Source organism: Podarcis filfolensis (genome assembly GCF_964270895.1).
Source record: "Podarcis filfolensis genome assembly, chromosome: W".
In the NCBI taxonomy this organism is placed as follows: domain Eukaryota; kingdom Metazoa; phylum Chordata; class Lepidosauria; order Squamata; family Lacertidae; genus Podarcis; species Podarcis filfolensis.
In genome coordinates, this window is record NC_139619.1 from 20,225,962 (window position 1) to 20,244,486 (window position 18,525).

Here is an 18,525-nt window from a genome sequence, read left to right on the forward strand (position 1 = left end):
GAATAAACAGAAAACGAAAGTATTGGATAAAAATCTAACAGTGGTTGAAAGAGAGAGGTTTCAGAGTGAAACTGGTTTAATGGTAGCAAAGAAGGTGAAATACCTGGGGATTAATTTGACATCTAAGAATGTGAATTTATTTAAAGATAACTATGAGAAATGTTGGTCAGAAGTTAATAAAGATTTAGAAGTATGGTCAAATTTGAGACTTTCCTTGTTAGGCCGAATTGCTGTTATTAAGATGAATGTCTTGCCGAGAATGCTGTTTTTGTTTCAAACATTGCAGATTTTGGATAAAATGGATTGTTTCAAGAGGTGGCAAAAAGATATATCTAGATTTGTCTGGCAGGGCAAAAAGCCCAGAATAAAATTTAAGATACTAACTGATGCAAAAGAAAGAGGGGGGTTTGCCCTGCCGGACTTAAAGTTGTATTATGAATCAGCGGCTTTCTGCTGGCTGAAAAGTTGGCTGCTTCTTGAAAACACAGACATTTTGGATTTGGAAGGGTTCAATAACAGATTTGGCTGGCATGCATATATATGGTATGACAAGGTTAAAACTCATCAAGGTTTCAAAAACCATATTGTTAGGAAAGCATTATATAATGTCTGGATTCGGTACAAAGATTTGTTGGAAAACAAAACCCCCAGGTGGTTGTCACCAATGGAAGCTAAGGAAGTGAAAAAACTTAATATGGAATCCAAATGGCCAAAATATTGGGAAATTATAGAACATGAGGAGGGAAAAGTGAAATTGCAGAGCTATGAGAAATTGAAGTCAAAAGTAAGAGACTGGCTTCATTACTATCAGATAAATGAAGTTTTTAAATTGGACAGGAAAATTGGCTTCCAGGTGGAGAGGTCGAAATTAGAAACAGAGCTTTTGGAACCCAGTACTAAGATTTTGTCAAGAATGTATAATTTGCTGTTGAAATGGAATACACAGGATGAGACGGTTAAATCAGCTATGATTAAATGGGCACAAGACATTGGACATGATATTATGTTTGCTGACTGGGAACAGTTATGGACCACCGGTATAAAGTTCACGGCATGTAATGCCTTAAGAGAGAACATCATGAAAATGATATATAGGTGGTACATGACCCCAGTCAAGCTGGCAAAAATTTACCATACGCCCAATAACAAATGTTGGAAATGTAAGGAAACTGAAGGTACCTTTTACCACCTTTAGTGGACGTGCCCTAGGATTAAGGTCTTCTGGGAAATGATTTATAATGAAATGAAAAAGGTGCTTAAATGCACTTTCGTGAAGAAACCAGAAGCTTTTCTCCTGGGCATGGTAGGTCAATTGGTGTCAAGGAAAGATAGGACGTTTTTTATGTATGCTACAACAGCAGCAAGAGTACTCTTAGCAAAGTATTGGAAGACACAAGAACTACCCACACTGGAAGAATGGCAGACCAAGGTGATCGACTACATGGGACTGGCGGAGATGACTGGCAGAATCCGTGACCAAGGGAAAGAGACGGTGGAAGAAGATTGGAAGAAATTTAAAGTTTATCTTAAGAATTGTTGTAAAATTAATGAATGTTAAAATGTCTTGGGTAATGCAAAATAGAATTGCAGTGACAAACAATTGGATATGAGAAAAAAGATTTAAAGAAAGTGCTATAAGAAATTGAAATTAGGGGTTGCTGGAATGATTTAAAACAGGGATGCAGAAAGGGGAGGTATGGGGAAGTCGCTGAAAGAAGGTTTAAGGAAAGAAAGGTCAATAAATTATACGTGTTTATATGTTTGTTTGTTTGTTTATGTATTGTGTTGTATTGTCTTTTAATATGTGTTGAAAAACCAATAAAAAATTTATAAAAAAAAAATGAAATTAAGGGGTTATTAGCTGTAATGGTACAAAAGAATATGAAAAAATAGTTCTTTTTTTGTATATAAGTAAAAGTATAAGTTACAATAATTTAAGAAGATGGATAGAAAATAAGGTTTTTAGCTGTAATTCTATGAGATAAGGATTTGCTGGATGAACAATTTGAACTGGAATACAAGAAGGGGAGGCATGAGGAGGTCAGGGAAATATGTTATTGAAAAATAAGTTATGAAATTTATGTGTTTTTAATATTTTTTCTTTTCTACTTTTTTCTTTTTTTTTTTTTGTTTGTATAAAATGGAAAACCCTAATAAATATCTTTTTTTTTTAAAAAAAAAAAGAGATTTACAGGATGCATGGCTTTAAAGGAAAACTTGCTAAAAATGATGTATAGATGGCATTTGATGCCAGTAAAATTAGCTAAAATGTATAGGAAAAAAGATAGAAAATGTTGGAAATGTAAAAAGGCAGACGGCGACTATTTCCATATGTGGTGGACCTGCGATAAGGTAAAAAAAAATTGGGAATCAATTTATAATGAACTCAAAAAAATATTTAGATATACTTTCCCCAAAAGACTGGAAGCGTGTCTATTAGGCTTAATAGGAACAGAAATTAAAATAGAAGATCAAAATTTGTTCATGTATGCTACAGCTGCCGCGAGGACCCTTCTGGCCCAAAGATGGAAAGTACAAGATATACCAACTACTCAGGAGTGGCAGGCGAAGTTGACAGAATATGCAGAACTTGCCAAACTGTCAGGGAGGATCCGGGACCAGGGAGATCAAAGATACCAAAATAACTGGAGTAAATTTATTGAATATTTAAAGAAGAATTGTAAAGAGGTCAAGACACTAGCAGGATTGACATAATACCTCCAATGTATAATAGTACTAATATGAGAATGATGTGCGTGATGGAAAGAGGATAAATATACCAGTTGTGGGGAGGGAGGGGGGTCGCGACTCGGCAGAGTCAAAGGGAATGTATGGTGCTATTACAATTTGTTGGGAAAGAATATGTAAGGAAAACAATAAAAATTCACTTGGGGAAAAAAAAGGAAAGTGTCTTCCAATGAGGACAGCAACGGGAAGGAAGGAGCTGGAGGCTCTAATGGAGACAATCTATCTCAAGGCTGCCCAGATGAACACTTATGCTTAGTGTTTGGTGGAATGGATATTAAAGGGTAAATCTACAAAGACAGTACTGTAACTCTTCTTAAGTAAAATGTTTTAACTAAATGTAGCTGTTTAATAATCTATATCTGCCACCCTCCATGTAATGCAAGACAATCCACATTTTGTGCCGGAGGACTACAAATGAAGTGTGTGTGCATATTTCTGCCTCTTTAAAGTTTCAGTGTGTCCAATGGCTGGGAACGGAAGGGAAGTGTTTAATAAAATACCAGTGAGTTGGCCTCCTTTAATGTAATCATTTTCTTAAATCAAATTTGGGTGGTTGACTGTTTCGTAGTACCATGGAAGTAAAATAAGACCCTCAGAAAATGAAATGTGTAGTTTCTACAGGTACTGAACCCCAAATGGTGCTCTCCTGCCAACAATGGGATGAATCAGGATGTGTTAGATGAAGCTAATAAGAATTAGTGCTGGAGGGTTCAGGATTGGACAATTTCTCATATAACAGATTTACTGCACTGAAACAGTTCAGTACAGATAGGAAAGTACCATTAACTCCTAAGGGCACACAGCTTTTGCCAACAATGGGCAGCAGATTGTAATTAAAACAGGTTATTGGCCAAGTGGTTTCATTGCATTAACTTATGTTGACAAAAGAGCCAGACAGCTTGAATACTAAATAAGCAACACATCATGGGTCTGTTAGTTATGGTTAACTAAAATAGTAGATGGGCTGCTTCTTGTGTGATCAAGCAAACAAACTGCAGAGTTGAGCAGCTGATAAAGTTAGGGATTAAGTTATCCAAAATCATCTCCCTTGTGTGCTTGATCCAGCCCTTAGCTTCTCTCTTGTATATTTCTGGGCCTGAAATTACTTAAATTATTCAGAGATCCAGCTTGAGGTATTCTGACCTGGCACAATAATGCATACTTACTCTGAGCTCATTTACACATTTCTCATCTAGAAACAAAACATGTAAACATTAAGGACCACTAGATGACCCTGAGGGTGTGGAGTTTGGAGTTTACAGGGTTAAAACTCCTTGGTGTCCTGTATCTGGGGAGTGGCCTGACGCAGGGCCGTACGTCACAGGCTTTGTCCGTCTTTGTCTGTGAGAGTTGGTTTCACTTTAGACTGAAAGAAGCAGCAGAGAGACTGTGTGTGTTTTTAGCACGGAGAGATGCCGGAAAGTTCTGATGGATTTATTGCTGTGTAAATAAACACTTTTAGAGATAGCAACGAACTGTCTCTGGACTTGATTTATCCCTCTATCTCACACGGATGGCAGGACCGCTGCAACTCTGTTTTCCTGCCCAGGTCAGCCCCAAGCAGAGCTGCGCAGGGGAAGCGCTGACTGGATGACAGGATTTATTGCCAAAGGTTATGGCTCTTCCGTGTTTCCTGCCAAGTGTGAGGAGGGAAGAAGGCTGCCAGCTTTGAGCTGCTTTGAGCTCCTGCCAGGAAGGGCAGTGGGAGACGCTGGTGGAGAGTGGAGCCAAGAGAAGGCTGCTTCGGAGGACCAGCTAGCTGGCAACGCATGAGTACGCTTAAGCCCCGGGGGGAGGAAGATGGCTGCTCAACCACAGCAAGGCCATGAGAGCTACCCCGGTGAAAGATTGAATGGGGCCAATTGGGAAGCCTGGTCAAAGCGCATGTACTACTGGCTGGAAGAAAAACAGCTTTGGGAATGTACGCAGGCCGATCTAGTTCTTGCCCAGCCCAGTGCTGCAGCTGCAGAGGTTGAGAAGTCTGCAGGAGCAGTGGAAGCTTGTGACGCAGACGTGGCTGATGCTCTAGAAAGAGAGCAAAGGGTGCTAGCCATTTTAAGGGCCAGCGTTGATGCTTGGCTGTTGCCAAAGCTGCGAGGGAAGAAGCCCTGGGTCGCGTGGCAGGCACTGAAGACGGCATGTCAGGCCGCAGTGGGAGCCAGACCAGAGGGGGCTAGAGGATACCCAGAGAGAGCACCAAGCCCAGAGGGGGCTGGGACTGTTCCAGGAAGCTGTTTCTATGCTTCGACACGTCTGTGTGATGGTCCGGGAGAGAGGCTGAGAGCTGGGAAGAGGAAGGCAGTAGCAGTCCATTCCTCAGACAGCTGGGCACCCAGGAGTGGGGGTGCAGGCCGATCCAAGAGCTCTGGGAAAGCCAAAGTCTCCAAGAGTTGTTTGTGCTCTGAGGCGAAGCCCAACAGTGAAGGGCATTGTTCTGCAGAGGCTCTGGAATGCAAGGTCAGCCACCTGCTAAGGCAGATAAGCGACGGTTCTCAGACGGCGAAGCGTGAGAACACCGGCAGAAGCCTTGCAGCAACCATGGCAACCAGGAGGGACACTGGCAGAGGCCCCAGTGGGGGTGCGAGCGTCGCCATGGCAACCTTGGAAAACAGCCAGAGAGCCACTTTATCTCTTGTTGTCGATACGGGAGCGACCCACAGCCTGGTGCCATCTGGTGGGCTCCTGAGAAATTGCAAGAAGGTTAAAACTGGACGTTTTGTCACGATGGCAGATGGTTCTAAGACACAGTTAACTGAGACTGGTTTTTTATACTGTCCCTTTATAGATCATGAGGTGCAAGCTTTTGTGGTGCCCGAGCTTGCTCATTCTCTTTTAAGCGTATCAGCTCTTATGGCTGATGGTTTTGATGTGGTGTTTACTAACAATATGTGTTATTTCTACAGGGATGGGAAGAAGCTCCACAGTGTTGAGGGGAAGGGCAGGCTCTTTCTGGTGCAGATGCCTGTCACTGATGCTACTGTTGCAGAGTCGCCTGAAGAAGCACAAGTGCAGTGTGCAAATGTACCACCACACCATGATTGTTTACATTTGTGGCATCGCAGATTTGGGCATGCAGGGTGGTCATATGTTAAGAAAGCCGCAGAGAACACAATTGGGTGTGGGTTCAAGGCATGTGATAAATACTTATCGATTGTCAAGCTTGTAAGCAATCGAAGGTCACGACATGCACATATCCCAGGTCAGAAAGGAGGACCAGCAAACCCTTTGAGCTGGTTCATGCAGATTTATCTGGGCCGATGCAGGTAGCTTCTTTAAGTGGATCGAAGCATGTTTTGGTTCTGATTGATGATTTTTCGAAACACACCTGGCTGTTTACACTTAAATACAAGTGGGAGGCGGCTGCACTGATCAGGGATTGGATCACAGCGGTAGAGCTGCGTTTCTCCGCCAGGGTGGTTTCCTTTCAATCTGATCGGGGGGGCGGAGTTCACAGGTTCTGCGCTGCAATCTTTCTTCAGGCAGAAAGGTATCAGTCATCGATTGACTGCCCCCTACAGTTCGCAACAGAACGGGGTTGCGGATAGAAAACATTGCACCCTACAGGAAGCAGCGAATGCTATGCTGGCAGACTCGGGTCTGCCACAGCGCTTTTGGGCCGAGAGTTATAAGACGGCATGCTTTGTTCAGAACAGGGTGTTCAATTCAAGTGTGGGAGACACGCCGTACTTTCTGCTGCATGGGAAGAAACCCAAAGTGGATTTCTTGCGTGTGTTTGGCTGTGAGGCTTGGGTCCTCATTCCAAAGGCCACTCGCAGAAAGGGTGAACCAAGATCTAGGAAAATGATCTTTGTAGGCTATGAGCCGGGCTCAAAGGCGTGGCGTTTCGCATACCCTACTGGCAACCAGTCTAAGCTGCTTATTAGCGGCAGTACTGAGTTTTGCGAGCAGAGTGGGTGGAAACGTCTTCACAGGAACCCGGATGTTCTGTTTGACTCAGACGAGGAAGAGGAGGAGGACAAAGCTGAACCTGTTGCTGAGGTGCACAGTCCACAGCCACAGAGTCCAGAACCGGGATCTCCAAGGCAGAGGCTCCGAACCTCTCCAAAGGGGAGTCCCAAGACCCCTCCACAGGTCTCTGTCAAGTCTGAGCCAAAGAGTGAGCCATCCTCACCAACAGGCCCAGCTGTGAGGCCTAAAAAGCACAGCAGGTCAGAGGGGGAGGTTTCTGACACAGGGGATGGTGTGGCTGGCCCAAGTGAATCAGGCGCAGTTCCAGAGTTCACGCTGAGGAGGTCAGCAAGGTCAACCAAGGGAAAGCCACCAGAAAGGTACGAAGCCACTAGCGTCTGGGTAGGTGTGGCTAGATGTGAACCTGAATCCTTTGAGGATGTTCAGAAGTTTCCTCAGGAAGAAGCTAGCAAATAGCGTGAGGCGATGCAGAAGGAGATGAACTCAATGGAGTCTCTTGGTGTGTTCTCACTCACACAGTTGCCGGCTGAGTTCAGTGCACTATCTGAGGTTTGCAGAGAGCTGGAGTTCTATGCGTGTTTGGTCCAGGAACTCTGTGGGAAACATTGTCTGCCCATCGTGGTGCACAAAGACAATCAACCGTGTTTCAAATTGGCCGAGACGGGGCAATTCAAGGCCAGGACCAAACATCTGGACATACGTTTTCAGAATGTGTGTCAGAGCGTTCGTGAGGGGCTAGTTGCTCTAAAATACTGTCCCTCAACCAAGAACCTCGCTGATGGCTTCATGAAGCCATTATCCTTCCAGAAGCACGAGGAGTTCTGTGAAGGTCTGTGTTTGGGGTGAGCATTGTTGCTTATTTCCCCAGATGCAGGGCAAGAGGGGGTGTGGATACATCCTTCAATTGTATCTTTCAATTGTACAATTCTGATTCTAATGTTACAGTGGCTTGTCAAGTCATCACCCAATGGCCTGCTACCACCTAGCAGACATAGGTAAAGGGACCCCTGACCATTAGGTCCAGTCGTGACCGACTCTGGGGTTGCGGCACTCATCTCGCTTTATTGGCTGAGGGAGCCGGCGTACAGCTTCTGGGCCATGTGGCTAGCATGACTAAGCTGCTTTTGGCAAACCAGAGCAGTGCACGGAAACACCGTTTACCTTCCCGCCAGAGCGATACCTATTTATCTACTTGCACTTTGACGTGCTTTTGAACTGCTAGGTTGGCAGGAGCAGGGACCGAGCAACGGGAGCTCAAACCCCGTCGCGGGGATTTGAACCGCCGACCTTCTGATCGGCAAGTCCTAGGCTCTGTGGTTTAACCCACAGCGCCTCCCGCATCTCCCTAGCAGACATACATGGGAATAATTCGTTGTACAATTGTATTCTGCTCTGAGGAAGGTGGTTTCTGAGGGGGTCAGACCAAGAAACATGCAGACAAAACCATAGCTCTGGTCCTGGTGTGTTCTTAGTTCCTATAAGCATTTGTGTTACAAAGATCAAATAGACCCAGATCCAGTGTAAGTAACAAATTTATTGTTGTCACTTGGAGGGTAGAAAAGTTCTCCACATAACACACACAACCCAACTTGTTAAATAGAATGGTTTCAATACTTCACCCGCTCCCCTTGTCAGGTTGCCCACCCCCCTGCTGGACATTTATCAACTGCTAATGAAAAGCAGTATACAGCCACTTTTGGGCTAGCATTTCCAACTCCACTCAATGTGAAGATTCTGGTCACATTCCAAATCTAGAGTTCAAATAGTTTAAACAAAAGTTCAAAGTCCAATATTTACAGCACCAACATCTAGGAAACTGAGGTCTACAATTCATCCTTATCTCCTCCTGCTGTTTCTTCCTCGGTAGGGGGTGGGCCTGCACTACCATACAACCTGCCCACAATTGGTTGCACCACCTCTTCCAGTTCCTACTTTTGGGCTTCGAATTCCTCGATATCACTATCTTGGTGACTCTCTAGCCACTCAAACTTTTCCTCTACAGCCTTCTCTATTGTTTCTTTGTCTTCAGATGACAACTTGCCACCGAGCTTCTCCTTATCTCCAATCTGGTTTTTCAGTGAGTAGGCATAACTTTCCAGCTCATTCCTAGCATCGATCCGCTCTTTCAGCTTTTGGTCTTCCTCAGCAAACTTCTCTGCATCATTGACCATCCTCTCAATTTCTTCTGGAGTAAGACGATTCTGGTCATTGGTGATAGTGATCTTATTTTTGTTGCCTGTGCCCTTGTCCTCAGCCGTAACACGAAGGATTCCGTTCACATCTATTTCAAAGGTAACTTCAATCTGAGGGACGCCACGGGGAGCAGGAGGGATTCCAGTCAGATTGAAAGTTCCCAAGAGATGATTGTCCTTTGTAAGAGGACGTTCTCCTACGGGGGTGGGGGGGGATTTCATTTCACATGAAATCACTCAGATTATACTCTGGTAATCATGCAAGTACAAGGTTATTTTTTAAAAGGCATCTCACTTGTGTTTCTATTAATAATCAACAGCTAGTGATACTCAAAGCATGTTAAGGAACCTCACAAATGTGGAAACATGCATTGCAAAATTAAGCCGTGTTGGATTCACCTTTTACTCTTTAATGCCCAGAAGACAAAATACTCTAAAAGTTTCCAAGCCAAATGATGTTGGTCGGCAACTTACCTTCATAAACCTTAATTGTCACAGTTGGCTGGTTATCTGAAGCTGTGGAGAAGATCTGTGATTTCTTGGTGGGGACAACAGTGTTCCTTGGGATAAGTTTGGTCATTACTCCACCAACAGTCTCAATGCCTAAGGTCAGAGGACACACATCAAGCAGCACCAGATCCCCTAAGAATGAAAAGGAGGTTTTAAGTGATGAAGCATCACCATAATTTATCTAGCTGTAGTGACAAACTTGACAGCCAGCAAAGACCATTCCAAACAGTTATGAGGCTGACTGGAAGCTTTTCACTTGTACAGGCTACTCTGCCCAACACCTCATGCAGCATTTAAGTCACTCAGACTTACCAGTATCTTGATCCCCAGAGAGTACGCCAGCCTGCACAGCAGCACCATAAGCTACAGCTTCATCAGGGTTGATTCCATGAGAGGGTTCCTTGCCATTGAAAAATTCTTTCACAAGCTGCTGTATCTTGGGGATGCGAGTAGAGCCACCAACAAGCACAATTTCATCAATGTCAGACTTCTTTAGGTCTGCATCCTCTAGGACTTTCTGGACAGGTTTCATGGTGGAACGGAAGAGTTCCTACGAGCAGAATTTAAAATCCCTTAATTGATGTGGAAAGGCAATCACAGAACAAGGCCACAAGATGATACAGTCACCAAATTATCAGATACATCCTGCCCCCAAGATGCCCATGTGTGATGCTATTTGAGATCAGATGGGCCTACTCGTAACATCTCATTTGTCTTTAACAGGAGAATCCACAAAGATCAGTCATTGCTATCTTTTAGAGGACAAGCAATTTTGACTCAAGCCATTAGGGAACCAATTTATTCTCTGCTGTTGGTGCAGTTTGACCAGCATAGTGTCTTGGGAGCGGGATAACATTTCACACAGGAGGGCACCACTTTATTTTTCCCATGACACGCATGTACTACATGTTACTATAATTGGCCCAGTATACCTGAAGGAGCGTCTCCACCCCCATCATTCTGCCCGGATGCTGAGGTCCAGCGCCGAGGGCCTTCTGGAGGTTCCCTCATTGTGAGAAGCCAAGCTACAGGGAACCAGGCAGAGGGTCTTCTCGGTAGTGGCGCCCACCCTGTGGGACACCCTCCCGTCAGATGTCAAAGAGATAAACAACTACCTAACATTTAGAAGACATCTAAACTTCCCTGTTCAGGGAAGTTTTTAATGTGCAACATTTGAATGTATTTTTAATCTTTGTTGGAAGCCACCCAGAGTGGCTGGGGAAACCCAGCCAGATGGGCAGGGTACAAATAATAAATTAATTTATTATTATTATTATTATTATTATTATTATTATTATTATTATTTATTATTATTATTATTACTTCTCTCCCACTTTTATGTTTTGTGTACAGCAATTACTGCAATTACCCATTTTGAAATTCAAGATACCTACCATGTTCAGTTCTTCAAATTTTGCTCTTGTCAAGGTTTCAGAGAAGTCTTCTCCTTCAAAGAAAGATTCAATCTCAATTCTAGATTGGTGTTGAGAAGAAAGCGCTCTTTTGGCTTTTTCAACTTCTCAACGAAGCTTCTGAACAGCTCTGTTGTCCTTCTGAACATCCTTTCCAGTTTTCTTCTTGTAGAGCTTAATGAAATGTTCCATTACACGCTGGTCAAAGTCTTCCCCACCCAGGTGAGTGTCTCCATTGGTTGCCACAACTTCAAAGACACCATTATCAATTGTGAGGAGGGAGACATCAAAAGTTCCACCACCCAAGTCAAAGACAAGGATGTTCTTCTCGCCCTCCCTCTTGTCTAGGCCATAAGCAATAGCAGCAGCAGTCCTGTAAGAGCAACTCGTTAGTTTGGTAAATGTGAGAAAAGCCCACATAAATCCCAAATACTGGCAGAAGACTATTAAAACCCTACTTACGGCTCATTGATTATTCTCATGACATTCAGCCCTGCAATAGTACCAGCATCCTTTGTAGCCTGACGCTGGGCATCGTTGAAGTAAGCTGGCACAGTGACAACAGCATGGGTGACCTGGAGAAGAATGAGAATAATTTGGATTGCTGTTTCCAAATTAACATCTAATACAGTTTTTGGGGGGGAGGGGGAGGGAGCCCGATTGTCTAGAATGCACCTTTCAAGACTACGTAGAGTGGATTGCCTGTTGACCTCTAGATGCTGCTGGGCTCTCATCAACCCCATCCAGCATTGTCAACTGTCAGGGATATTGGAAATTGGAATTCAAACAGATCCAGAAGGCTACAGATTGGCTGCCTCAGCTTGGAGAACAGTTCTACCACCCCCATCCATTTTATGTCCCAGGGAACCCAGAAGGCATGGACTCCTCATGTACAAGCAGCCAGGCCTGTTAGGAGGCATTAAAGCTCAGTGGTAGAACACTTAAACTGCATGCAGAATAGTACATGTTCAATCCAGTTTAGAATCAGAAAGGCATCTGAGACCTGCTGCTAAGTAGAGTAAGCAGTAAAGGATTAGACCAGCCACTGGCCAGTCTCCATACATGGTAGATTCACAAAGGCTCCCCTCAGTGCCTATTCTTTTTGCTTGTGTGCTTCAGCTGAAACAACATCTTACCTTCTTTCCCAAGTAGGCCTCAGCAGTCTCCTTCATTTTAGTCAGAACCATTGCTGAAATTTCTTCTGGGGCAAAGGTCTTCATTTGGCCACCTCCAATATCAACCTGAATATGGGGCTTGGACTTCTTTTCAGTGACCTGTAAAGACAGGTACAAGTGGACATGGTTAAAAACCAAAAGCACCACATCTACAATATTAATCTTGTGGTGGACTTAAAGAGGTTCCATTGAGGATGCAGCAGGACCAAACAACCTGCCCATCAGGTTGCCAGATGCAGAATAACCCATGCTTTGATGCTGGTATCTTGAGCAGAGTGAAAGCAGAGCCATAAGTTGTGTGGACTGGAAAAACACTTCATACATAGCTTAGTAACCTAGTGTCTCTAGGAAAGTGCTAGGGCTGGGGACAGGCTGGGTTCAAATTTCACACCAAAAGGTGTTCAATGTACTTTATATATACAGTGGTACCTCAGGTTAAGTACTTAATTCATTCCTGAAGTCTGTACTTAACCTGAAGCACCACTTTAGCTAATGGGGCCTCCTGCTGCCGCCAGAGCACGATTTCTGTTCTCATCCTGAAGCAAAGTTCTTAACCTGAAGCACTATTTCTGGGTTAGCAGAGTCTGTAACCTGAAGTGTATGTAACCTGAAGAGTATGTAACCCGAGGTACCACTGTACCATAACATAAAAGGCACAAAATGAGTACCTTGAAAGGTAGGTATTTTATATCCTGCTGCACAGAAGGATCATTCCATGTTCTACCAATGAGGCGCTTGGCATCAAATACAGTATTCTCAGGGTTTGAAGTCAGCTGGTTCTTTGCTGCATCACCTATAAGACGTTCCCCCTCTGGTGTGAAGGCCACATAGGAGGGTGTGATTCTGTTACCCTGGTCATTAGCAATGTTCTCCACACGCCCATTCTTGAAAACACCAACACTGTAAAAGAGAATGGAAGTTACTTTTTAAAATATATGTATTATTTAAAGGCTTCTTTAAATAGTAAAAGCAAAACTAAAGAAATGCCATGGTCAGATCACTTCCTGGTGAAACTGGACTTCTCCGCGACCCTTCCCCTCTGCAGGGAGGTGGGACCGATTTGGATGGTCTGCCCCCACCACTTAATAGATCAAAATGGTTTCCAGAGAGTGGTAGGGGATGCTTTATCCCATGCTGATGGCCTTTCAGCCGATTCCCTGGTGGCCCGCTGGAATGTGGCGTTAACCAGGGCTATCAAATGTCTGGCTCCGAAGCGCACTCTCCGACTGCATGGAGCCTGGACAACCCCGTGGTTTTCCACAGATCTGAGGGCAATGAAACAATTGCTGACACGGCTAGAGCGCCGGTGGCGTATAACTCATTCTGAAACTGACCGGACATGGGTTAGAGCTCAATGTCGAGTCTACCAAGTGGTGGTAGCAATGGCGAAGAAGACTTTCTTCACCACCTCTATTGCATCTGCAGAAAACAGCAGCAGGAGGCTCTTTAAGGCGGTTCGCAATTTAGCAGAACCACCTGCTACATCGGGGACCAGTACGGGCCACATGATCTCCTGCAATGATTTTGCAAAGTTTTTTGCAGATAAAGTCGCTCAGATTCGGGAAGAGGTAGACTCACAGTTGTCCATGGAGGTGCAGGTCAATTCTGTGTCCAGGGCAACTGTCTACCAGCTCAATCTGGTACACAGGCTGAGACCCCACCTGCCCGCAGACTGTCTCGCCAGAGTGGTACATGCTCTAGTTATCTCTCGCTTGGACTACTGCAATGTGCTCTACGTGGGGCTACTTTTGAAGGTGACCCGGAAACTACAACTAATCCAGAATGTGGCAGCTAGACTGGTGACTGGGAGCGGCCAAGACCACATAACACCGACCTTGAAAGACCTACATTGGCTCCCATTACATTTCCGAGCACAATTCAAAGTGTTGGTGCTGACCTTTAAACATCTAAATGGCCTCGGCCCAGTATACCTGAAGGAGCGTCTCCACCCCCATCGTTCTGCCTGGATGCTGAAGTCTAGCGCCAAGGGCCTTCTGGCGGTTCCCTCGCTGCAAGAAGCCAAGTTACAGGGAACCAGGCATAGGGCCTTCTCGGTAGTGGCACCCACCCTGTGAAACGCTCGCCCACCAGATGTCAAAGAGAAAAACAATTACCAGACTTTTAGAAGACATCTGAAGGCAGCCCTGTTTAGGGAAGCTTTTAATGTTTAATAGATTATTGTATTTTAATATTCTGTTGGAAGCCGCTCATTATTATATTATTATTATTCTGGGTGGTTCACAAAATATAATACACCTAAAATACAGTACATTAATATGCATTAACACAACCAAGGAAAAATGACCACCACCAACAAAAACAGAATTCACACAAAACCAACAGTAAACAGGAGAAAATCAAGCACATCAAGAAAAAAATCTGATCCCTATGATGAGGTGCAGCAAGCAAGCTAGTTGTATCCTCTGGGCAGCCTAATACTAATGTTTCTGGCCAGTACTCAAGCTTTTAGTTGTAAGACTACACTAAAACAAAATAGTTTGAGTTGAATAAATATTGTATTATTACTCCCTTGACTTGTACCAAGTGCATTAAAATAGTAATACAGTACAATTCGTTTGCATACACTAGTGCAGAATCTTGGCCATATTTTGGTGCAGTGGCCATAAGCTATTCAAGACACCCAGAAGCCAGTCAATCAAATAGGCACCCTTCTTTTACTTACCAGGAATATGTGGTTCCCAGATCAATGCCAACCACAGTCCCCACATCCTCCCTTTTGTTGTCGTCATCAGCAGCAAATACACTGCCAATGAGCAACAGGCAGACATGGGCATACTTCATTCTGCCCTTGTACTAAATATTCACAATCAGAGAGAGAAAAAAACCTGTAATAAGTAAAATCAACCATCAGTGGCAATACTATGAGCAAAAAGACAATACCATGATGCCCGTTTAACGGAAATGGGGGCAGATTTACAGAGTAAGTATTACTGGTCCCACACATCCTTAGCAAAGGCTGGGAGGGCCAATCAGGACTAGAGGCTACCAAGACACACAGCCTGCAAACATGCAGGCAGCTCAAAGAAAACACCCCACCCCAAATCCTATACAAAGGAGGCCCAGGAAACTTTTCTGTTCAAGGAAAAGGCAGCAAAGGGGTTAAGAAAATATGTAGCTCTCCTGATACTTAAACATGAATGTGAACCCACACACACTGCTAAATTCTACAGGCATCCATTGAGAAAAATAATGTGGAAAGGCAGTATGTAAAAGCTGCAAAACCTAACATCAAAAGAAAGGCTACCAACCTCTTAACTTTAGTTCAGACAACCCCAACATTAAAGGCAAAGAGTAAGTATGTAATCCAGTGCCAAAGATAGGCTGCTCCCCCCTCCCATTTTTTTGGTATATGGAGTCACTGTAAAACGAGTAGCCTCAAATCAAATAATTAACGTTGTTCACTGCAACCACAGCTGTTTTGCCTTCACCATTCTCATAAGGTGAAGTGGGAGAAGGGAGTAGTCGCTGTCCCCATCACCAGAAACCCAGCTATTACCATTTACCCCAAACCGGTAAAGGTTATCAATATACAAAACCAACACCATATAGAAACATCTAGCAAGTTCTGCTTTTTGCAAAAAATCCCCTCTCCCAGGTAAGGAGCAAGGGGGAACGAAAAAGAATACCCCACACAAACATCTGTTCCTATTCTGCGATATAAACCCCTTTTATTCATGCATGCATACCAAATACTGTAATCACTGCAATCACCACCCAACCACCACCACCAAGGGAGAATATGGATCTGGCAGGAAATGCGAATAAAAATGGCGCGCGCTTTGGACCGAGAGCCGCAATAGGATTTTTCTCAATGGGAACCTGGGTAAATGAGAACGAAGTGGCATTATGAGGGCAAGGGGGACCCCGCAAGGCCCAATAGATTTGGAGAAGCCGCCCTCCCCTTCTCGTTAGGCCCCGGCCCCCGCCTCTTCCTCCGCTCAAGCACTAGGCCACCCCAAGCCTTACCTGTATTAAGTAACAGGACCTCGCGGTCACCTCACGCACTATCCTACAAACGCAACAATCCGAATTGTGATTTTCTCACTCAAAGCTCACCGGTTTGGCCCATATGTCCCCCTCGGCTCTTATATACCTTCCCGTGGCCTTGCGTGCACTATTGGCCCATTTTCTCTCGCTGGAGCCTCCCGATTGGTCGCTTGCCACTAAGCTGGCCGGAGCCGATAGGTCCGCTCCGTCCCTGACGTTAGGCCCCGTCGTGCACCGCTCCGTCGGCCTTGGTTGTGTCGCTTTCCTTCCCCTGCCCTTCTCTTTCCTCTCGGCTGTCCTCGAGCCTCATTGGGCCGTCCTACCGGTGTCGCGGTCCAATCAAGGGCTGCTGCATGAGCCAAGCGGAACGAGCTCATTAGCTGGAATTGGGCGTCGTGTTGAAAAATCTATAGGCAGGGAGTGTTGGCACTTTCTGAAAGTTTCTATGGTTACAAGGCCTAGCTGCCTGTTATAGGCGGTGGCAGAAGAAGGAATAGGTTGCTGTGACAATGGCTGCCACAATGTCTCCGTAGGCAGTACTGAAGGCTGCTTTGCACCCTCCAGAAAACAAAACAAAAACCCACCCCCAACGACCGCAATACACAGACATTTCACGCACCCTTTAAACTCCAAGGAAAAGAAAATGCGGAACATAAAACCCTTTCTCTTAACTCACCGGCCGGTTTCTGACAGAACGGACGCGTCAACCACTCAGTTGGACCCAGAAACACAGTCACCACCGGCTGGCAGAAGTGACGTGACAGAAAGGGACTAGGGACGCATGCTCAAAGAGAGGTGCTTTTGTTTTGTTGTTTAGTCGTTTAGTCATGTCCGACTCTTCGTGACCCCATGGACCAGAGCACGCCAGGCACTCCTGTCTTCCACTGCCTCCCGCAGTTTGGTCAGACTCATGTTTGTAGCTTCGAAAACACTGTCCAACCATCTCGTCCTCTGTCGTCCCCTTCTTCTTGTGCCCTCCATCTTTCCCAACATCAGGGTCTTTTCCAGGGAGTCTTCTCATGAGGTGGCCAAAGTATTGGAGCCTCAGCTTCACAGTCTGTCCTTCCAGTGAGCACTCAGGGCTGATTTCCTTAAGAATGGATAGGTTTGATCTTCTTGCAGTCCATGGGACTCTCAAGAGTCTCCTCCAGCACCATAATTCAAAAGCATCAATTCTTCAGCGATCAGCCTTCTTTATGGTCCAGCTCTCACTCCCATACATCACTACTGGGAAAACCATGGCTTTAACTATACGGACCTTTGTTGGTAAGGTGATGTCTCTGCTTTTTAAGATGCTGTCTAGGTTTGCCATTGCCTTTCTCCCAAGGAGCAGGCGTCTTTTAATTTCATGACTGCTGTCACCATCTGCAGTGATCATGGAGCCCAAGAAGGTAAAATCTCTCACTGCCTCCATTTCTTCCCCTTCTATTTGCCAGGAGGTGATGGGCCCAGTGGGCATGATCTTCGTTTTTTTGATGTTGAGCTTCAGACCATATTTTGCGCTCTCCTCTTTCACCCTCATTAAAAGGTTCTTTAATTCCTCCTCACTTTCTGCCATCAAGGTTGTGTCATCTGCATATCTGAGGTTGTTGATATTTCTTCCGGCAATCTTAATTCCAGCTTGGGATTCATCCAGCCCTGCCTTTCGCATGATGAATTCTGCATATAAGTTAAATAACCAGGGAGACAATATACAGCCTTGCCGTACTCCTTTCCCAATTTTGAACCAGTCAGTTGTTCCATATCCAGTTCTAACTGTAGCTTCTTGTCCCACATAGAGATTTCTCAGGAGACAGATGAGGTGATCAGGCACTCCCATTTCTTTAAGAACTTGCCATAGTTTGCTGTGGTCGACACAGTCAAAGGCTTTTGCATAGTCAATGAAGCAGAAGTAGATGTATTTCTGGAACTCTCTAGCTTTCTCCATAATCCAGCACATGTTTACAATTTGGTCTCTGGTTCCTCTGCCCCTTTGAAATCCAGCTTGCACTTCTGGGGGTTCTCGGTCCACATACTGCTTAAGCCTTCCTTGTAGAATTTTAAGCATAACCTTGCTAGCGTGTGAAATGAGTGCAATTGTGCGGTAGTTGGAGCATTCTTTGGAACTGCCCTTCTTTGGGATTGGGATGTAGACTGATCTTCTCCAATCCTCTGGCCACTGCTGAGTTTTCCAAACTTGCTGGCATATTGAGTGTAGCACCTTAACAGCATCATCTTTTAAAATTTTAAATAGTTCAGCTGGAATATCATCACTTCCACTGGCCTTGTATTTTTATAAAGGATATTTTCTTCAGTCAAAGGTGCTCTTTAAATGTCCACATTTCAGATAAACAGGGTGTGTTTTATAATCTGATGCTTTATGCATCTGCCTCCAGCTGTTCAGTTGCAGAAATGCAAGCTCCAGAGCTGGGTTTTAGCAACCTCATCAGGATCTCAGGCACTCATCAACTTGATTTCCAGCTCCTTTTGCTGGCTGAGCTGCTTTTTATAGATCAGCAGTTGCAAAAGTCTCGTGTCTCCTTCCCCTCTCCCACCACCACCTCCAAGCTT

At 44.8% G+C, this 18,525-nt stretch overlaps 1 protein-coding gene across 1 annotated transcript; it reads right to left on the minus strand.

Moving 5' to 3' along the window:
- Window positions 1–8,192: 8,192 nt before the first annotated feature.
- LOC310753803 (endoplasmic reticulum chaperone BiP-like) lies at window positions 8,193–16,058 on the minus strand. The gene is given in 11 exon segments (XM_083595143.1): window positions 8,193–8,606; window positions 8,610–9,067; window positions 9,345–9,512; window positions 9,693–9,930; window positions 10,775–10,900; window positions 10,904–11,165; window positions 11,255–11,367; window positions 11,929–12,066; window positions 12,636–12,867; window positions 14,651–14,813; window positions 15,955–16,058. Coding segments are annotated over 10 exon segments (1,959 nt in total). The 5' UTR covers window positions 14,770–14,813; window positions 15,955–16,058; the 3' UTR covers window positions 8,193–8,501.
- Between the last annotated feature and the right edge of the window lie 2,467 nt (window positions 16,059–18,525).